The 19,297-nt window shown below is 33.0% G+C and overlaps 2 protein-coding genes across 3 annotated transcripts; both read left to right on the plus strand.

The window, feature by feature from the left end:
- The first annotated feature begins 5,164 nt into the window (after positions 1–5,164).
- Tm2 (Tropomyosin 2) lies at positions 5,165–8,946 on the plus strand. Of its 2 annotated transcripts, XR_010334924.1 has the most exons (6): positions 5,165–5,320; positions 7,400–7,693; positions 7,754–7,887; positions 7,939–8,336; positions 8,389–8,545; positions 8,606–8,771. XR_010334924.1 is itself a non-coding variant. In XM_962035.4 (5 exons), the coding sequence occupies exons 2-5, from the start codon at positions 7,454–7,456 to the stop codon at positions 8,686–8,688; spliced, it is 855 nt and encodes a 284-aa protein (XP_967128.1). In that variant the 5' UTR covers positions 5,165–5,320; positions 7,400–7,453; the 3' UTR covers positions 8,689–8,946. The 2 variants fall into 2 exon arrangements, 1 of the variants encoding a protein (XP_967128.1); XM_962035.4 differs by lacking the exon at positions 8,389–8,545 and having other exon boundaries at positions 8,606–8,946.
- Positions 8,947–13,919: 4,973 nt separating this feature from the next.
- Syt4 (Synaptotagmin 4) lies at positions 13,920–19,214 on the plus strand. The gene is made up of 6 exons (XM_963490.4): positions 13,920–14,098; positions 14,152–14,396; positions 14,449–14,675; positions 17,394–17,766; positions 17,824–18,141; positions 18,187–19,214. Exons 1-6 carry the CDS (start codon positions 14,059–14,061, stop codon positions 18,304–18,306), a joined length of 1,323 nt encoding a protein of 440 aa, XP_968583.1. The 5' UTR covers positions 13,920–14,058; the 3' UTR covers positions 18,307–19,214.
- Positions 19,215–19,297: the final 83 nt, after the last annotated feature.

Raw genomic sequence — 19,297 nt, forward strand, 5'->3', positions numbered from 1 at the left:
TACAACACAATTGGCAAAAAAATTATTTTAAAACTGTTTAGAACTGTGTCTATTATCAATCTATCCTTGGTATTTTTGCTATTAAATGTGAGTTGTAATTTTTTTTTAAGAAAAAGCGAAATTTTTCACATAAAATAATAGCAACGTTTGTTTTAAAATGCAATAAGTGAAAAATATATTGTTTTTTTTAAAGACATAAAATATTCAGAAATATACAAAGAGAAAAAATAAAGTATTTAATTGCAGACTTCCACTTCTGTAAAATTTTTAGTTTTGGAAATAAAGTTAATCAGTAAAAAAATCAAAAATAAAAACAAAAAAGCGTTTATAAAATTAGGTATTTTGTTTAAGTTTATGCAATTGATAAAGAAACGGCAATAATTAGAAAGTTTTTTTTTTCAATTTCCAGTCACCAGTTTAACAAAAAACTGCTCTAACAATAATTTAAATAACGACCTAAAGTATTTATAAACTTAATTTTCTGTTTATTGTTACTTTTATCGAACTTTTTATTAATTATTATTATTTAAAATTTAAATGCGGCATAGTTATTTAGATGTTTAAGTTTTTAGTAAAAATTAGACCTTTCCTTTCAAAAATCCATAACTTTATAATTTTTAAATATTTTAAAATCGTATTAGAACACTTGTAAGAGAAAATTTAGGTTTTTCCTACAGTATTTCCCAATTTCATCCTTGGTATTTTTACAATAAATATGTGCACTTTAATAAAAAAATTTTTTGGAGCTCGTTTGTTTGCTCTAAGTAATAAATAAATTGTTTTTAGCGACTTGGACGTGTAAAAAAATTAAAAAAAATTATACAAAAAGAAAAAAGAAAATATTTAAGAGCAGACGTTCATTTCTGTAAGATTTTTAGTTTTTGAAATACGATATAATTATATTACTTACCCTGTATACTTATTTTAAAAAATCTGAAATAAATAGAATACTATTGATTGGTTTAATTTCCCCTAGAATGAAACTCTTCTGATTCTAATATAAAGACAAGTATCTTTTAAAATAAAATGTCATTCAGTTAACCATTTTTTCGTCCTCAAAAATGTAACAATAAATCACAAAATAACACATAAGTTCTCTCAGAAAAACTCTAAAAAATCTAATAGAAAACACAAAACACAAAACTGTTTAATAACATTGGCAACATCGTCACTACTGTAATTATTCATTCTTTATTTTTATTTCTTTCTTTCTTTCTTTCTTTCTTTCTTTCTTTCTTTCTTTCTTTCTTTCTTTCTTTCTTCCTTTCTTTTTTTCTTTCTTTTTTCTTTCTTTCTTTTTTCTTTCTTTTTTTCCTTCTTTCTTCCTTTCTTTCTTTCTTTATTTCTTTCTTTCTTTCTTTCTTTCTTTCTTTCTTCCTTTCTTTCTTTCTTTCTTTCTTTCTTTCTTTCTTTCTTTCTTTCTCTTTTCTTTTTTTCTTTCTTTTTTCTTTCTTTCTTTTTTTCTTTCTTTCTTTTTTCTTTCTTTCTTTCTTTTTACTTTCTTTCTTTTTTTACTTTCTTTCTTTTTTCTTTCTTTCTTTCTTGGATATTTGGAGAAATTAAGAAAAAAACTCTATTTTACGAGTACTTCTTAATAGAATTGTCAGAATAATTGAGAAAAATTAGAGCACATTTTGTTATCTTTCAGTTCTGATAATTAGTGAAAGAAAATCTTCTAAATTATTTTGATGAGATAAACCAGAAAAACAAAATTGAAAATTCTAGGATAATCCAAAAAGAAAAAAGCATAGTACTTTTAATGTTTAATAAATGTCAATAATTTTTATAAATTTTGAGAACATCAATAAAGGCAAGACAGTTCATTTTCTCGCTACATTTGTTACAACTTTCTTTTTTTGTGTGAAAAACTTGTCAGTAGCAAATAATAGAAAAATAGCAATATTTCAATGAATTTACTAATTAATTCAACGACAAAATGTACGCTAATATTTAGAAAAAATTTAATTTACAATAATAATTATTATTATTAAATATTTTTTTGATTCAACCTTTTTCGCTTATTTTTGCGTCAATTCCCCCAAATTATTCAGCTCATGATCCCGGTTTCAAGTCCAGCTTGCGTCTCAAATACGAATGACTGTCACAAATCCCACTTACCAAATACATACATTACTAAAAATAACCGTAAGCATCGAACGCTTTTTAATGTTATATGTTGCCCACGTCCTTGCCCAAGACATTAGCATTTATACCATATATGACACGAGATTGCAACTCCCAACTTTAGAACGTTTTCCCGCGTGCGGAAATCACCCAAATGGGTTTTTCGCGTTGTTTTAGCGCCGCTGGCGCAAATTGGGGCCGATATTGGCGGAAAAATGGGGTGAAAAGAGCGACAAGTATCGCATTTGCGTCGGTGTTACAATGGATGGCTTACTCACATATCGGTCACTGGGTCACTTTATTGCAGACCAATGTCGCCACTTTCGCTTTTACATTTGGCGCCGAAGTGGACTCAGACCTTGTTAAGGGGTGATTTGATGAGGGAAGTGAGAAAGAATCAAGCCACCAAGTCAAATAATTCAATTTTTAGCGATAGCTTGCTTTGATAATTTATTTCGGGTGTCATAAGTGACTCCGTAGACTATCTCTAAATTTATTTCGTTGTACATACGCACAACGAAATTGGGTCACAAATGAGGCAATAAATCAGTGATTAACTCAAAATAGTCAGAAGCTTAGTAATTAATAATTATTTATTGTACAACGTCTGCCGGTTTTTAGACATTTTTAGACATCACCCTGTATAATATTGTGAATGCAAAAAAATTCATCACACCTGACATGATGTAAAAAACAGCCTTTAAACATAATTTACGAATTACCTACACTCTAGATGATGCTGGACAAATAAGCGTGTTTTGTTTAAAAAATATCCGGGACCTGAGTTTATGCAATTTATAAAGAAAACAAATTATGATCAAGAAATAGAAGCGACTTTAGTTCGGTATGCGAATTATTATCTAAATATTTTCTTGTAGAGTTTGTAATGTTGATTTATTTAAAAAGTTTGTGTTAAAATATCTGCAAAAGCGGGTCAGGACCTAGGGCCTTGGTGGCCCAGTGGTATAAGCGCCACTTACGACGGGGGAGGTCGCGGGTTCGAACCCGGATCACGGCAACAATTTTTCTATGAAAAAAAAGTAAAAAAAAATGAAAAAAAAGGTAAGTTGTTTGAGAATGAGAGAACACATAGACGTATAAACGTAAAGCGGAGCATAAAACTGACAGAAATAAGAAAATAATGTGACAAAAAGTAAAAGTACGTACAGGCACCAAAAAAAAAATCGTAATAAAGGAAAATGCCTTTTGTTTTGAGAGAAAAAGAAATGAACGTAAAGGTGAAATATAACTTCAAACTTTAGCGTTGAATCCGTAGATGACTTACTTCTTAAATTATAAAAAAATTAAACGAAAATATTTAATTTATCTCTAAAAATTTTTAGTTAATTGAGTTTGTTTAGTAAAGTCCCGAAAAACATTGTTAATAAAAATCATGGCCACTCGAATCCAATAGGATTTGCGCACGTCCACTATTTTTGACTAGAAAATACACAAGTTTGATGATTTTTCGAGAAATTATGTCCATTTTCAGTCAAAAACGTGCAGAAAGTCACAAAAAAGGTAAAAACAATTTTAAAATTGTAGAATCATCTTATACGCCCGGTATCTTTTTATGAAATCTGGTGAAAAATTTGAGAATTAAATTGAAAAAAAGTGGAAGAAAATGTTTTCTCGAGCTAATTCGACGACTTTTGAACTGAAAGTATTTGTGTTTTAGATGAATTATTGCAATTATATAGTTTGTAATGTTGATTTATTCAAAAAGTGTGTGTTAAAATATCTGTAAAACACGGTCAGTACCTAGGGCCTTGGTGGCCCAGTGGTATAAGCGCCACTTACGACGCGGGAGGTCGCGGGTTCGAACCCGGATCAGAGTAAAAATTTTTCTATGAAAAAAAAGTGTAGAAAAGGTAAGGAAACAATACGTAAGCAAAAATAAGAGATTGAGAGAACACATAGACGTATAAACGTAAAGCGGAGCATAAAAGTGACAGAAATAAGAAAATAATGCTGCAAAAGGTAAGTACGTAAAGGCGCCAAATTGTAAACGTAAGAGCACATCCTAATAAAGAGAAAATACCTTTTGTTTCGAGAGAAAAAGAGATGAACGTAAAGGTTAAACATAACTTCAAACTTTAGCGTTGAATCCTTAAATGACTTACTTCTTAAATCATAAAAAAATTAAACGAAAATATTTAATTTATCTCTAAAAATTTTTAGTTAACTGAGTTTGTTTAGTAAAGTCCCGAAAAACATTGTTAATAAATATCATGGCCACTGCGAATCCAGTAGGATTTGCGCACGTCCACTATTTTTGACTAGAAAATACACAAGTTTGATGATTTTTCGAGAAATTATGTCCATTTTCAGTCAAAAACGTGCTGAAAGTCACAAAAAAGGTAAAAACAATTTTAAAATTGTAGAATCATCTTATACGCCCGGTATCTTTTGATGAAATCTGGTAAAAAATTAGAGAATTAAATTGAAAAAAAGTGGAAAAAAATGTTTTCTCGAGCTAATTCGCCGACTTTTGAACTGAAAGTATTTGTGTTTTAGATGAATTATTGCAATTATATAGTTTGTAATGTTGATTTATTCAAAAAGTTTGTGTTAAAATATCTGCTAAAGACGGTCAGTACCTAGGGCCTTGGTGGCCTAGTGGTATAAGCGCCACTTACGACGCGGGAGGTCGGGGTTCGAACCCGGATCAGGGTAACAATTTTTCTATTAAAAAAAGTATAGAAAAGGTAAGGAAACAACACGTAAGCAAAAATAAGAGACTGAGAGAACACATAGACTTATAAACGTAAAGCGGAGCATAAAACTGACAGAAAAATAAAATAATGCGGCAAAAGGTAAGTACGTAAAGGCGCCAAATTGTAAACGTAAGAGTACATCCTAATAAAGGGAAAATACCTTTTGTTTTGAGAGGAAAAGAAATGAACGTAAAGATGAAACATAACTTCAAACTTTAGCGTTATTATTATTATTTATTTGATTCTTGTGGTCTTTTTAACGATCTAATTTATTATTTGACGATTTCATTAAGCAAACTTTTGAGTACTTCTCCTCTAAGCCATCCCATCTTACTGAGTAAGTCCCGGTGGGGGTTAGGGGAAGTGTTAGATGTTAGAGGGGGACGCGTGGGAGACGCCACCGTCGCCAGCGTCGCCGTCGCGATGCCTGTAGCTCCTAGGACAGCGTCAACCTCTGAACGCCTTCAGGCTCCCTACAGGTAGGTAACAAGTGTTGTGTTTGCACCTCTTAACACTTCTCACAGCTTCAACTAACACTCAAAAATTTGCAAAAAATAAAAAAAAAAAATTTTCGTGTTTAATTGTTTTCGCATCTACTGGGTGTTATAGAACATATGCGTGGACTGTCACATAAACTCTGGCTATACTAGGAGCGGGCTAAATTTAGAACTCGGGTTTCATTCCAGTGGGATATTTGATTTTATATACAAGTTTTGCAAATGGAAGACGATACAGATGTGTGTGCTTAATTAACTACGTCACTCTTTAGTTCGTCTCAATGAGCAACATTGGACTTAATTCCTTTTAAATATAAATAAATTACTTTGTAATCGGTTCGCAATTTGGCTCCAAGACTAGGATTTAAAAAAAGACACGGAAAGTTTTTATTGCGTTCTATTCGACTTGTCTTGTTTTTTTTAGGCGAAAGCCCAAAATAACAATTAGGAATGGACACGGTTGATCAACTTTGAGATTCTTGGAATATTTCAAGCGAGATGTTTGACATAATTAGCTATTTCTGAAATCCGAAAAGCGGGTATTTTTGGGCGTTTGCTGTTTTCTCGGCTAATATCATTTTACTTCTCTCCTATTTTTATCGCCGGCTAAATTATTCGAAACCAGTAATGGTTATTAATTTTTTTCTTCTTTATAATAAATATTGATTAATTAAAAATGTGAATAATAATAAAATTAAAAATACTTATTCTACCGTGCGTTCAAAAAGGCTTTAGATCAACTCTTGCTGTGGAATTTAGACTGACAGATTTTTATCGTCTTTTATTCTGTTTAAGTGTCAGTTAAGTGTCATCTGAGAGCTTTTTCAAATTTTTATCGTCATTTATTTTAAAAATTCAAGGCTAACTTGATTTTTTTAATGGCACGAAGGGTCATTTAATCATTTTTAAAATAGCATTTTTTTCTGAATTCAATGATATAACATGATACCCACCTTTACTTTTATTAAAATGTAAAAAAATAAAAATTCAAAAATTTTCTGGGATAGTAAAACTAAGTTAGCTTTGAAAATACTGTTATTAGCGATGTCGTCACTTGTATATTGGCCAAAAATTAAACTTGGGTGCAATAATTAGTTTAATAATGGTACATTTAAGTAAAAATGGGCGAAAAAAAATCTCGTGTTGGTTTATCATGGAGACAGAAAGCCAAGAAGTTAGTGGAAATCAGTTTAAACATCGTTTGTAGATAAAAATCAAGTATTCCGTGTTTAAAATTTCTTAATCAAAACGTTAAAAGTGTTATTTTAACAATTATTTTTAACTTTTACTTATTTTTTGGTTAATGAGCTAATGATAGATAAAGACAACATTTCCAAAGCTAACAAGATTTTACATTTTTCAAAATTTTCGATTTTTATTAAGTTTTGGTTAAATTAAGGTATGCATGTGTTATACCATAGAACTCAGAAACAAATGCTCTTCTCAAAAATATTAAATTTGACCCTTGTTGCTATTTAAAAAAAATCAAGCTAGCCTTGTATCCGAAGAACAAATGGAGATAGAAATTTAATAAACATCTGAAACGATAGAATTTATATACTCTCAAGCATACACCAAATTTCAATAAGTTCTGATGAATAGTTTTTATAATATTTAACTGTATCTAAACTTTCTAGCGACCCTGTATAATATAAATATATTTTGATGTGGCCACCTAATATATTTTATTTTTTATTAATTAATTTAAATTCACTAACAAACGCTGAATTCTGTATGATAATTAGTTTTTAAGATAAAATAAAAATAATTATTAGCAAATTTTCACAATTTTCTGACTTAGTAAATTATAGTAACAGATTGGCCTTAAAGTAGATAGAATTAGTTTTGATTTCGCATTAAATTTAATTTTTTTTTATATTTTTATTAAAAAATTTTGTAATCAACTAATTTGCTAATGCATAGTAAGTTTCACTATTAAAGTTACTCACTCGCTACGCTCGCTAGTGCTTTAAACTTTATTAAAAAACTTTTCTGAATAATAAAAGTAGATTTATTCATATTGTAGTAAAAATAATCAATATATTTTTTGTTTTGTTTTAGCACTGTCCCTTGTTTCTTGTTCTTGTATAAGCGTAAGAGCAAAACCCCGCCGCCATGGACGCGATCAAGAAGAAGATGCAAGCGATGAAGCTTGAGAAAGACAATGCTCAAGACAAGGCCGATGCGATGGAAGGCCAAGCCAAGGATGCCAACCTCCGTGTCGAGAAACTCAACGAGGAGTTGCGCGAACTCCAGAAGAAACTTTCCCAAGTTGAAGGCGATCTCACCACCACCAAGAACTCGCTCGAGCAAGCCAACAAGGATCTTGAAGAGAAAGAAAAAACCCTCACCAACGTAATTATCGAAATTTCCTCCAGCAAGTGATTGTAAAACTAATCTCGTTTATTGGTCTAGGCTGAAGCTGAAATGGCCTCACTCAACCGCAAAGTCCAGACGATTGAGGAGGACTTGGAGCGTTCGGAGGAGCGCCTGGCCACGGCTACCACCAAGCTCGCCGAAGCCTCGCAAGCGGCCGACGAGAGCTCCCGGTCAGTTACCTTTAACTTAAAAAATTAAAAATAACAATAATACTTGTACAGTATGTGCAAAGTGTTGGAGAACCGCTCCCAGCAGGACGAAGAGCGCATGGACCAGCTCACCAACCAGCTGAAGGAGGCCCGTCTGCTGGCCGAAGACGCCGACAACAAATCCGACGAAGTCTCGCGCAAGCTAGCCTTCGTTGAAGACGAGCTCGAGGTGGCCGAAGACCGCGTCAAAGGCGGCGATGCCAAGATCATGGAGCTGGAGGAGGAGCTCAAGGTGGTCGGCAACTCGCTCAAATCGCTCGAAGTGTCCGAGGAGAAGGCCAACCAGAGAGTCGAGGAGTTCAAGAAGCAGCTCAAGACCCTCACCGTCAAGCTGAAGGAGGCCGAAGCGCGAGCCGAATACGCCGAAAAGACTGTCAAGAAACTCCAGAAGGAAGTCGACAGGCTTGAAGGTACCACCTGGGGGGCGCTTTCGCGCGCTTTGAGCTACCTTTGCTATTGCAGATTTCGTCCTGCGCGAAAAAGCCAAATACCACAACATTGTCACGGACATTGATAAGACTTTTGTCGAGATGTCCTCGCTCAGCTCGCAGAAATAACGCTTTCGTGCGCTTTTTTAGACTAGAACCCTTGCTTTTTCACCCATTTAACGCTCCTGCTGGTAGGATTTTTGTTGTGGTGTCCTTTGGTGGAGGCATGTTTTAATTGTTTTTTCCTCTAGATGAGCTTGGCATCAACAAGGACAGATACAAGTCACTTGCCGACGAAATGGACTCGACTTTCGCCGAACTGGCTGGGTATTAGGTGCCCAGGAGCGCGGACATCGCTGGAGGAACACCAGTCCAGGACGTCCGGTTTTGTTTGCTATTTTACATACATATAATTTCCAGTGTATTTATATTTTAACATCTTTCTTTCACATAGTGTGCCCTAAGCTGCTCCATTAGGAAAACCAATGTTTATGTAAATTATTGAATAAAGTGTAATATATGGAATATCTGTAATATCTGCAATGATGTACATATTGAAGTCTCCGCTAGCAAATTAAAAGACCCAAACACGCTTATATACACCATTCACGATTGTTTCAAATTCGGACTATCTATGAAAATCTGACATTTTATTTGGCAGGACTGTGAGTTGTCATAAGAAATTTATTTTGACAACCAAGGACTGTCATTATCATTTGGGTTTGTCTTTTTTGCATCCTTCAAAGAAATTATTTTCGACATAAGCAGTAGAACTGACAACACAGCGAATTTTTGACAAGACAACGTCATAAAGACAGTACCTGACAGGACCTGAGGCCAACCTAACAAAAATATATCTACGCCTGCTGAGAATTTAAAACAATCGTGAACGGATTTTTTTTTTAATTTTTCCCTTAAAAAAACTAGAGTTCCTTTATTGGGAGAGTTGAGACACTGAACGTCAAACCGAGCCAATTTTGTATTATGTGGATTAGGTATATATTTCTATCCTTTTTTATTAAAATTTTTGTTAGTAACTTATGTCGAAAATAATTTCAAGGTTATAATTTTTGTCAAATGCATAAAATGACATAATTTTACGTCAAATTTAACCAGGGACGTAGAAAACGTTGAAATTTTGGGATTACTATTTAAAAAAAGAAAATAATTAAATACCTACTACCTACTTCACATTTCTGAAATTTTTCGATATTTATTTTATTATTAAATACATAACTTAAAACATACTTCAATGCTTTTCTTGCAGTCACAATTTTTAGTTAAACATCTCGTCCCAAAAATTGGTCATCAAAAACCCTTCATATTTCCTGTCGTCTTTTTACATATTCTAAAAAATGATATTGAAGGTGTTCTCGTGTGAAAAACGTAACAAAATCGTGAATTCTCAATAACTTTATAATTTGAAACAGAATCTAAAGTTCACGTAGATGCTATAGGCGGCCAAGTAGCGACAGGTTCAACTTTCCTAAAAATTATAACTAATTTTGGGTTCAAGTACCTACGTATTTTGTAAATGCATAGACAAATTCCCAAAATCTCATTGATTTTGTACTTAATATTATTTAGACAATCCACTTTCCCTAATGCTTGTTAATAATAAACGTAAAACTTGGCAGGAAAGGTTCAATTTCTCTCTCTTTCATCGATGATTACCATTTCTTAAAGTTAAGAAAAAAATGTTTGTGATGAAGAGTTTAGACGTAAAATTCTTGTACTTGCAAAGAAATGTCTTTTAAAATTTGGAGTTCATATAAAAAAACAGTGAATTGATGACGACTGCCAGTTTAAACCATTTCTAAACGCAGTTAGTCGACGAAAAATGGAAACATTTTTTGACAAATTTATTTGACTTTTCGCCAAATTTCAAGTGTAACACCACTGATTTCTATCCCAATTTGTTTTTTTACAAATTCGAACCGACGTAAATAAAACAAAATTTCAAAAATTGACATTCAGTGTCCCAACTCTCCCAATATAGGAACTCTAAAAAAAACCAACCTCGACAATACAAACAAACTTAACTTAAAATGGTTCAATAAAAATCTCAAAAATCAAAGTCATTAGTGATGTTTCCAAGGATACCACATATATTGATGCTGACAAAACTATGCGCAAATTTTACCAAAAAGAATTAACACGTGCCAAAAAGAATCAAATAGCAGATTTCTTGAACAGTCTTCAAATAAAATTTTTTGGAAACTAATAAACTCTGAGAGAAAGTGCAGAACACAGCTTCTTTTCTACAATTGCTGATAAAATTTTCCAAACACTTCCAAACACTATTAATGACTCCCGGAGGTTTTTGAGCAATGTCCCTATAAAGCATATAAGAAGACTAGAAGTCATAGACTCAATAAAAAACACTAATAGCTGGGATATCTACAATTTAAACAATAAAATTTTGAAAGAAATCGCCCCCTGTCTTGCTGAACCGCTCACCGTTTTATTTAATAAATGTTTCAGTGAAGGAGTTTTACCAGATATGTTCAAAAAATCTAAAATTATTCCTGGACATAAAAAAATTGTGTTAACAACCCGGATAACTATTGCACTGATACCAACATTAGGAAAGCTTTTTTAAAAAAAAAGCAGTGAAAAAACGCTTAGTTAATTATTTTGAAAACCCACTGCAAAGTGGCCTGTGAATATTTCTCAAAAACTTGCAACAGAAAAACTCAGAACAGTCGACTGTTACTTGAAACATGCAAGGTAATATACAGAGTGTGCCAAAACGCAAAAAGTTAAATAACTCATTTTTTTCAACTGGAACGCCATGTATTTTTTTACACGTATCGATAGCGTTTTTCATAAGCTTTCTAATGATATGCAGTTTGTATAACAAATTTTAAATATTTATTAGTGTTCAAAAATTTTTTTTGTTTTTGTTATTAATTCTTGACGAGCAAAATTCATTTATGTATCAAGTAATAATTAGATTACTAACGTAATAAGTCACATTAGTACATATCAAAAAATAAATTACCATTTGATTTATTAGATACTCGGATAACAAATTTTCTTGTATTAAAACCATTTTTTTTTAAATATTTTAAATTTGCTACACAAACTCCATACCGTTAGAAAACTTTTTAAAAATGCTATCAATACATGAAAAAAATACAGCGTGTTCCATTTGAAAAAAGGAGTTATTCAACTTTTTGCGTTTTGGAACACACTGTATATTATCATCGTGCTTTAACTAAAAGTCGTCTATTTGCTAAAACTACAAGGTATTCTGATTTTTTTTGTTGCAAATGTGCCGGAAAATATTCATAGGCAACTTCGCAGTGATTTTTCAAAAATTGGTCTTTTTTATAAGCAAAAGTTAAATAATTCCAAAACGAAAAAAGATAGACCCATTATAGTTTATATTAGAGTTCCTATATTGGGAGAGTTGGGACACTGAATGTCAATTTTTGAAATTTTGTTTTATTTACGTCGGTTGGAATGTGTAAAAAAACAAATTGGGATAGAAATCAGTGGTGTTACGCTTGAAATTTGGCGAAAAGTCAAATAAATTTGTCAAAAAATGTTTCGACTAACTGCGTTTAGAAATGGTTTAGACTGGCAGTTGTCGTCAATTCACTGTTTATTATATGAACTCCAAATTTTAAAAGACATTTCTTTGCAAGTACAAGAATTTTACGTCTAAACTCTTCATCACAAACATTTTTTTCTTAACTTTAAGAAATGGTAATCATCGATGAAAGAGAGAGAAATTGAACCTTTCCAGCCAAGTTTTACGTTTATTATTAACAAGCATTTGGAAAAGTGGATTGTCTAAATAATGTTATGTACAAAATCTATGAGATTTTGGGAATCTGTCTATGCATTTATAAAATACGTAGGTACTTGAACCCAAAATTGGTTCTAATTTTTAGGAAAGTTGAACCTGTCGCTGCTTGGCCGCCTTTAGCATCTACGTGAATTTTAGATTCTGTTTCAAATTACATATAAAGTTATTGAGAATTCACGATTTTGTTACGTTTTTCATACGTGAACACCTTCAATATCATTTTTTAGAATATGTAAAAAGACGACAGGAAATATGAAGGGTTCTTGATGACCAATTTTTGGGACGAGATGTTTAACTAAAAATTGTGACTGCAAGAAAAGCATTGAAGTATGTTTTAAGTTATGTATTTAATAATAAAATAAATATCGAAAAATTTCAGAAATGTGAAGTAGGTAGTAGGTATTTAATTATTTTCTTTTTTTAAATAGTAATCCCAAAATTTCTACGTTTTCTACGTCCCTGGTTAAATTTGACGTCAAATTATGTCATTTTATGCATTTGACAAAAATTATAACCTTGAAATTATTTTCGACATAAACCTCTGACATAAGTTACTAACAAAAATTTTAATAAAAAAGGATAGAAATATATACCTAATCCACATAATACAAAATTGGCTCGGTTTGACATTCAGTGTCTCAACTCTCCCAATAAAGGAACTCTAGTTTATATAAAGTTGCATTATTTTTTTGTGTGGATTCCAATTATGCTAAATTATAAAAAAACTCTCTCTGTAAAACTTTGGTTCCTTTTTTCCTGCGCCACTCCATGAAATCATTATATTCTTTCAAATATTGATTTTTTGGTTTTTCCGGAAGAATATTCATTGTAGCGGCAATGACACATTTTTTTTTTGTTCAACAACACAATTCTTACAAAAACCAAGCAAATAACTTTGAAAATGTTTTCTATGTGACAGCTCTAAGACAGCGTCTATTGACAGCGCCGCGTCCAAAGCACCCTACTATATTAATATTTACGCGTTAAAAATGACACGTTACGGCACTTTTTTCACGCATTTAGAGTGAAAAAATGAACCGCTACGGCACTTTTTTCACGCTTTTGATTCATTCAAGAATGATATACTTTATGAACAGAACGAATGAAAAAAATTCTAAGTTTTATAACGGACGTAGAAAAATGTAAATTATTGTTTTATACCCTTTCTTTCCCTTTTCTAACGAACTACACAGTATGTTAGCAAATAAAAATGATTACTATTATTATTACTATTACTATTACTATTACTATTACTATTATTACTATTACTATTACTATTACTTTTACTATTACTATTACTATTACTATTACTATTACTATTACTATTACTATTACTATTACTATTACTATTACTGTTACTGTTACTATTACTATTACTATTACTATTACTGTTACTATTACCTTTACTATTACTATTACTATTACTATTATTACTATTACTATTACTATTACTATTACTATTACTATTACTGTTACTATTACTGTTACTATTACTGTTACTATTACTATTACTATTACTATTGCTATTGCTATTACTATTACTATTACTATTACTGTTACTATTACTATTACTATTACTATTACTATTGTTACTATTACTATTATTACTATTACTATTACTATTACTATTACTATTATTATTATTATTATTATTATTATTATTATTATTATTATACTATAAACCTCCTTTTTTCCCATTTGAAATTTGGGCGCGCAGACGCCCCCACAGCGTGACGTCACTCGGCGTCGCGGCGCTTGCCCGCCGTCTGTATTGATTCCGGCGTCTATGACTAAGTCGAAATATCCATTGGAACGGCATTAAAATTTCACTCTCGCGGAAGCGACCAGAATTAATCATTGAGGGTCGAGCCCCGCTCTAAGTGCACCATGGTGGAGGAAGAACCAAAGATCCAGGCCATCGAAGGAGGTAACAACCACCCCAACCAAGCAACCAAAACCCCCCTCACCAATTGTTCGCAGTGACCTCGCCGACCATCGTGGGGCTGTGTCTGGGCGGTGGGGTGTTTGTATTGTGCATGGCCGCCTTGACGTGCTTCTGCTACCGGCAGCGGAGGAGCCACAGCGCCAAGCGCCATGGGCCCGACCAGCCGCTGGCCTTCCACGCCCATCGCAGGCCCACGGCGGTCAAGAGTCCAGCCGGGGCCACGACGCACTACCTGAAGAAGAGCCCCAGTCCCACGGGACCGTCCAAGACGCCGCCGGGGGTAAGTGTGGCGGGTGCTGGAGGTGGGGGTTCATGTGGTTTTCTCTGTGAAGATGTCGGCACCGCATACGCCGAGTCCAACAGGTAGTTCTTCGGGGAGTATGGCAGGGCCGCTGGAGAGTGGGGTGGCTAATGACAAGGTGGATCACAGTGCCACGATGAAGGATGTGTACACGACCGAGAATGAGGTGCATACGCCCACCAAGGAGGAAATTGAGACGAATGAGAAAAATCTGCAGCAGAGTGCGGCGTATCTGGGACAGCTCGTGTTCAAGCTCAGGTTTGGAGACTAGTTTTACTGATTTATGGGTGATTTTCTTGGCGTTGTTATTAAATTGCTTTCGAGTTTAGATTAAATTAGAATAATATAGCTTTTTAGAAAAAGCCAACCAAGAAAAAAAAATTCATAAAAAAATAACTGGTTGTTTTCTCGAGTAGAAATTTCTAATTGCTACGTCTAAGAAGCTACAAAATATAGTCCCGTGTGTTTTTTCTTACGCAGATGCAAAAACAATCTAGAAGGAAAAATTAAATAAAATGTAAAAAAAAATTATTTAATATAAAAGATAAAAATTTTATTTAAGATGTATTTTATGGAGCAAGGTCTGCCTAATTTTTCAAAAATATACAAAATTGTCGCCAATTTTGTTTTTTTCCAAACGTAACAGTTATGACATCTATGATGTCATGATAATGCAAAACATTGTTTAAAAAGATGGTTCTTTTGAGAATAAAAATGAAGACTAAAATTATTGTCTAATAGTATTATTATCTAATTGGTATAATTATACCTAGTAGTCTAATAGGACAATGAAGGTTTCAGAATACATTGTACTTTTCTTATTACAAAAATAAAAAAAATAAATAAAAAACAAATAAGTAAATATTAAGTAAAGTAATAATAAAGTTAAAACAAATTAAAAATGTAGGTATTAACGATTGGACTTCTTCTGCCTGCTTGATTTTCTTCCTGTTAAGTTAGGTACTAGTTGGCTACTTTCTGACGTAAAAACGTATGTACACTAGATTTTTTACAAAAAGTTTGAATTTATTAAAAAGGTGTCTCAACTAAGACACCTAACATAACTGTCAATATTAATCAAGCAGTTTTTAGCAGAATCTAAATAAGAAAAGTGTTTTTTATGAAATAGAATCAACAAACGTGTTTTTTCGAAAATAAGTGTATTTCTTCGTCTAATCTTTAGCTTAAGTCTACAGATAGTGATCAAGAATTAACCACACTCTAGATTTTGTACAATACTCTGATTTCCTGGAAATTTTTTGATAATGTGTTCAGCTTTTCCGAGTCTTTTAATTTATTTTTTAATTTTTAATAATTGTATTCTTGGAATATATTTAATTTCTAAACGGTTTTTCTATACATTTCCGTATTGATTTCGAAATTTAATTATCTTTCCCTAAAAATACCTACCTTCAGGTTTTAAAAACGTTACGTTCTATTGGGAAAAAATATAATAATACAGTGCGTTCAAAAAATCTATAGATCAACTCTTGCTGTAGACTGTTGGCTATTTTTTTCGCCATTCATTTAATTATTGTAATTTTCAACTTATGATGAATCAAAATAATGACCAAAAAATGTGAGACCAATTGTACCGTGTGATTTTTTAAATTTCTGCTCTAGTTATCCGTGACGTTACGTCAGCAGCGGAACGTATTGAGTCCCCAATTTGGTAAATTTTTATTTTTCCGAATTGTCAAGATATTTGGGAAAGTTTTAGACCCATTTGAGATTATAAATTATCATACAGTGCGTTCAAAAAGTTTTCAGATCAACTCTTGCTGTGGAATTTATATTGACAGATTTTTATTGCCTTTGATAGATTATCGTTTTATTCGCTACTTGCGATTTTCTCTAACGTAAAAAATCAACATACATTCAAAATTTCACAGCAAGAGTTGATCTAAAGATTTTTTGAACGCACTGTATGTCCTCGTAATTACTTGAATACAACACAATTGGCAAAAAATTATTTTAAAACTGTTTAGAACTGTGTCTATTATCAATCTATCCTTGGTATTTTTGCAATTAAATGTGAGTTGTATTTTTTTTTTAAGAAAAATTGTTTGGAGCAAGCGAAATTTTTCACATAAAATAATAGCAACGTTTGTTTTAAAATGCAATAAGTGAAAAATATATTGTTTTTTTTAAAGACGTAAAATATTCAGAAATATACAAAGAGAAAAAATAAAGTATTTAATTGCAGACTTCCACTTCTGTAAAATTTTTAGTTTTGGAAATAAAGTTAATCAGTAAAAAAATCAAAAATAAAAACAAAAAAGCGTTTATAAAATTAGGTATTTTGTTTAAGTTTATGCAATGTATAAAGAAACGGCAATAATTAGAAAGTTTTTTTTCCAATTTCCAGTCACCAGTTTAACAAAAAACTGCTCTAACAATAATTTAAATAATGACCTGGAGTTTTTGTAAACTTAATCTTCTGTTTATTGTTACTTTTATCGATCTTTTTATTAATTATTAGTATTTAAAATTTAGCTGCAGCGTAGTTATTTAGATATTTAAGTTTTTAGTAAAAATTAGACCTTTCCTTTCAAAAATCCATAACTTTATAATTTTTAAATATTTTAAAATCGTATTAGAACACTTGTAAGAGAAAATTTAGGTTTTTCCTACAGTATTTCCCAGTTTCATCCTTGGTATTTTTACAATAAATATGTGCACTTTAATAGAAAAATTTTTTGGAGCTCGTTTGTTTGCTCTAAGTAATAAATAAATTGTTTTTAGCGACTTGGACGTGTAAAAAAATTAAAAAAAATTATACAAAAAGAAAAAAGAAAATATTTAAGAGCAGATATTATATTATATATTATATATATATTATATATAATGGTATATATATACCACAGTATATATAGGTATACCAAACTTTTTTTACAATTTTATTGGTCTATTTAAGAATAACCCTGTATATTACTGAAAACTGCCAATGTCTGAGAAAAAATGAAAAACTTCTAGATACAAACACGATAAGAACGCCCTTATCGTGTCGGTGGTCCGGTGCCGCGACCTCCCCGCCAAAGACCCCAACCTGGGCTCCAGCGACCCCTACGTCAAACTGCAGCTCCTCCCCGACAAACAACACAAAGTCAAAACCCGCGTTTTGCGCAAAACTCGCAATCCCGTCTACGACGAAGACTTCACTTTCTACGGAATCAACTTCAACCAACTCCCCAACATCACCCTCCACTTCGTCGTCCTCAGCTTCGATCGCTACAGCCGTGACGACATCATCGGCGAGGTCTTCTGTGCTCTGAACACCGTCGACGTCACCCAAATCGAAAACCAACAAATGGCTCTATGCCGAGAAATCCAACCGCGAAGCCTCAAGGTAACCACTCCCCCATGCAGGCGGAGCTTGACCAAACTCCGCCCCTTTTCATTCCAGATCCGCTCGCAAGGGCGTGGCGAACTTCTCGTCTCGTTGTGTTGGCAACCGGCAGCCAATCGCCTCACAGTCGTGGTTCTAAAAGCTCGGAACTTGCCTAAAATGGACGTGACGGGATTGGCTGATCCTTACGTCAAGATTTATTTGCTGTACAATGGACAACGGATTGCCAAAAAGAAGACACATGTCAAGAAACGGACGCTGAGTCCGGTGTTTAACGAAAGTTTCGTTTTTGATATTCCAGCAGGAGGGGAGGGTTTGGAGAACGTCAGTTTGGAGTTTTTGCTCCTGGATTGGGACAGGGTGACCAAAAATGAGGTGAGTGGGAGGTTTGCTAAGGCGTGGCTTAACCATGTTTCGAAGGTGATTGGTCGACTTGAAATGGGCGGGGCCAAGTGCACCGGAACGGCGCTCCACCATTGGAACGAGGTGTGCAACTCGGCTCGCCGACAAATCGCCGATTGGCACAAACTTAGGGAGTAGGCGGGTGATTGGTTCTGAATGGCTGGTTTGAATTTGGCGCTTGTGGATTAGCCAATAGGTAACTAATTGTGTAATTGTTTCACCGCAAACATTGTAGGCTTTGTTTTGTTGTCGCTTAGGTTTTATGTAAATATGAAACAATAGATGTTAGGCTTCTGGTTTTTTTAGGATATTATTATTAAATCTTTCCCTATTTAAATGACGAGTAAAGCAATCGGGCAGGGTCGCGCTTAACAAGACTTAAAATTGAGATTAGCTTTGTTACAAAAGGGTTTGTGATATAGATTTAAGCTGATTAAAAAGTACCAAAAAATGTAATCTAAATGTATCATAACTACGCACTTTAGAGCAAGTTGCACGCTACTGGCGTAGGGATCCATCACTGGATATTTTATTTCTCAAAAAGTACATTTGGGGATTTTCGGAACACACTCCTGGATTTTGGGCCATTTTACCACAACTTTTATCAATAGACAACGAAGTTTCTACGCACATACTCTCAAGACATACTCAAAAAATCCGCAAATGTATTAACGCACCTACAAATACTATAGTAAAGTAATACGATGTAAATTTCCCGGATGGCTTTAGGACGCCCCTCCTCTTGTGACGGTGGGCGGAGCGAACTAAACTCGCCCCACCCCTACTCTTACTTATATAGGACACACGGTAGTGACGTATTAGACTTAATATTCAGCTCTAAATGCGTACTTAATCCAATTATTTGCCGGTTGATATACAGTATGTTCACACTGTTGGTTACTTTACCAATGCACACTGTATATATTGATCACGTGACAGTTATTTTATATTTGCTTTCCAAGATACTCTCGGATCTCTTATACTCGGTTCCAGAAATTATGAATGTATATAATAAATGAATAAATGTTTCAATGGTTTTTAAACAATTTTTTCCTTGAAGCCCGCCCCTAAAACCCCACAATTAGCAATTTATACAAAGTTATACAAAGAATTTTTAATGATAAATATA

The sequence above is a fragment of the Tribolium castaneum genome, chromosome 7 (assembly GCF_031307605.1).
Source record: "Tribolium castaneum strain GA2 chromosome 7, icTriCast1.1, whole genome shotgun sequence".
Classification (NCBI taxonomy): Eukaryota; Metazoa; Arthropoda; class Insecta; order Coleoptera; family Tenebrionidae; genus Tribolium; species Tribolium castaneum.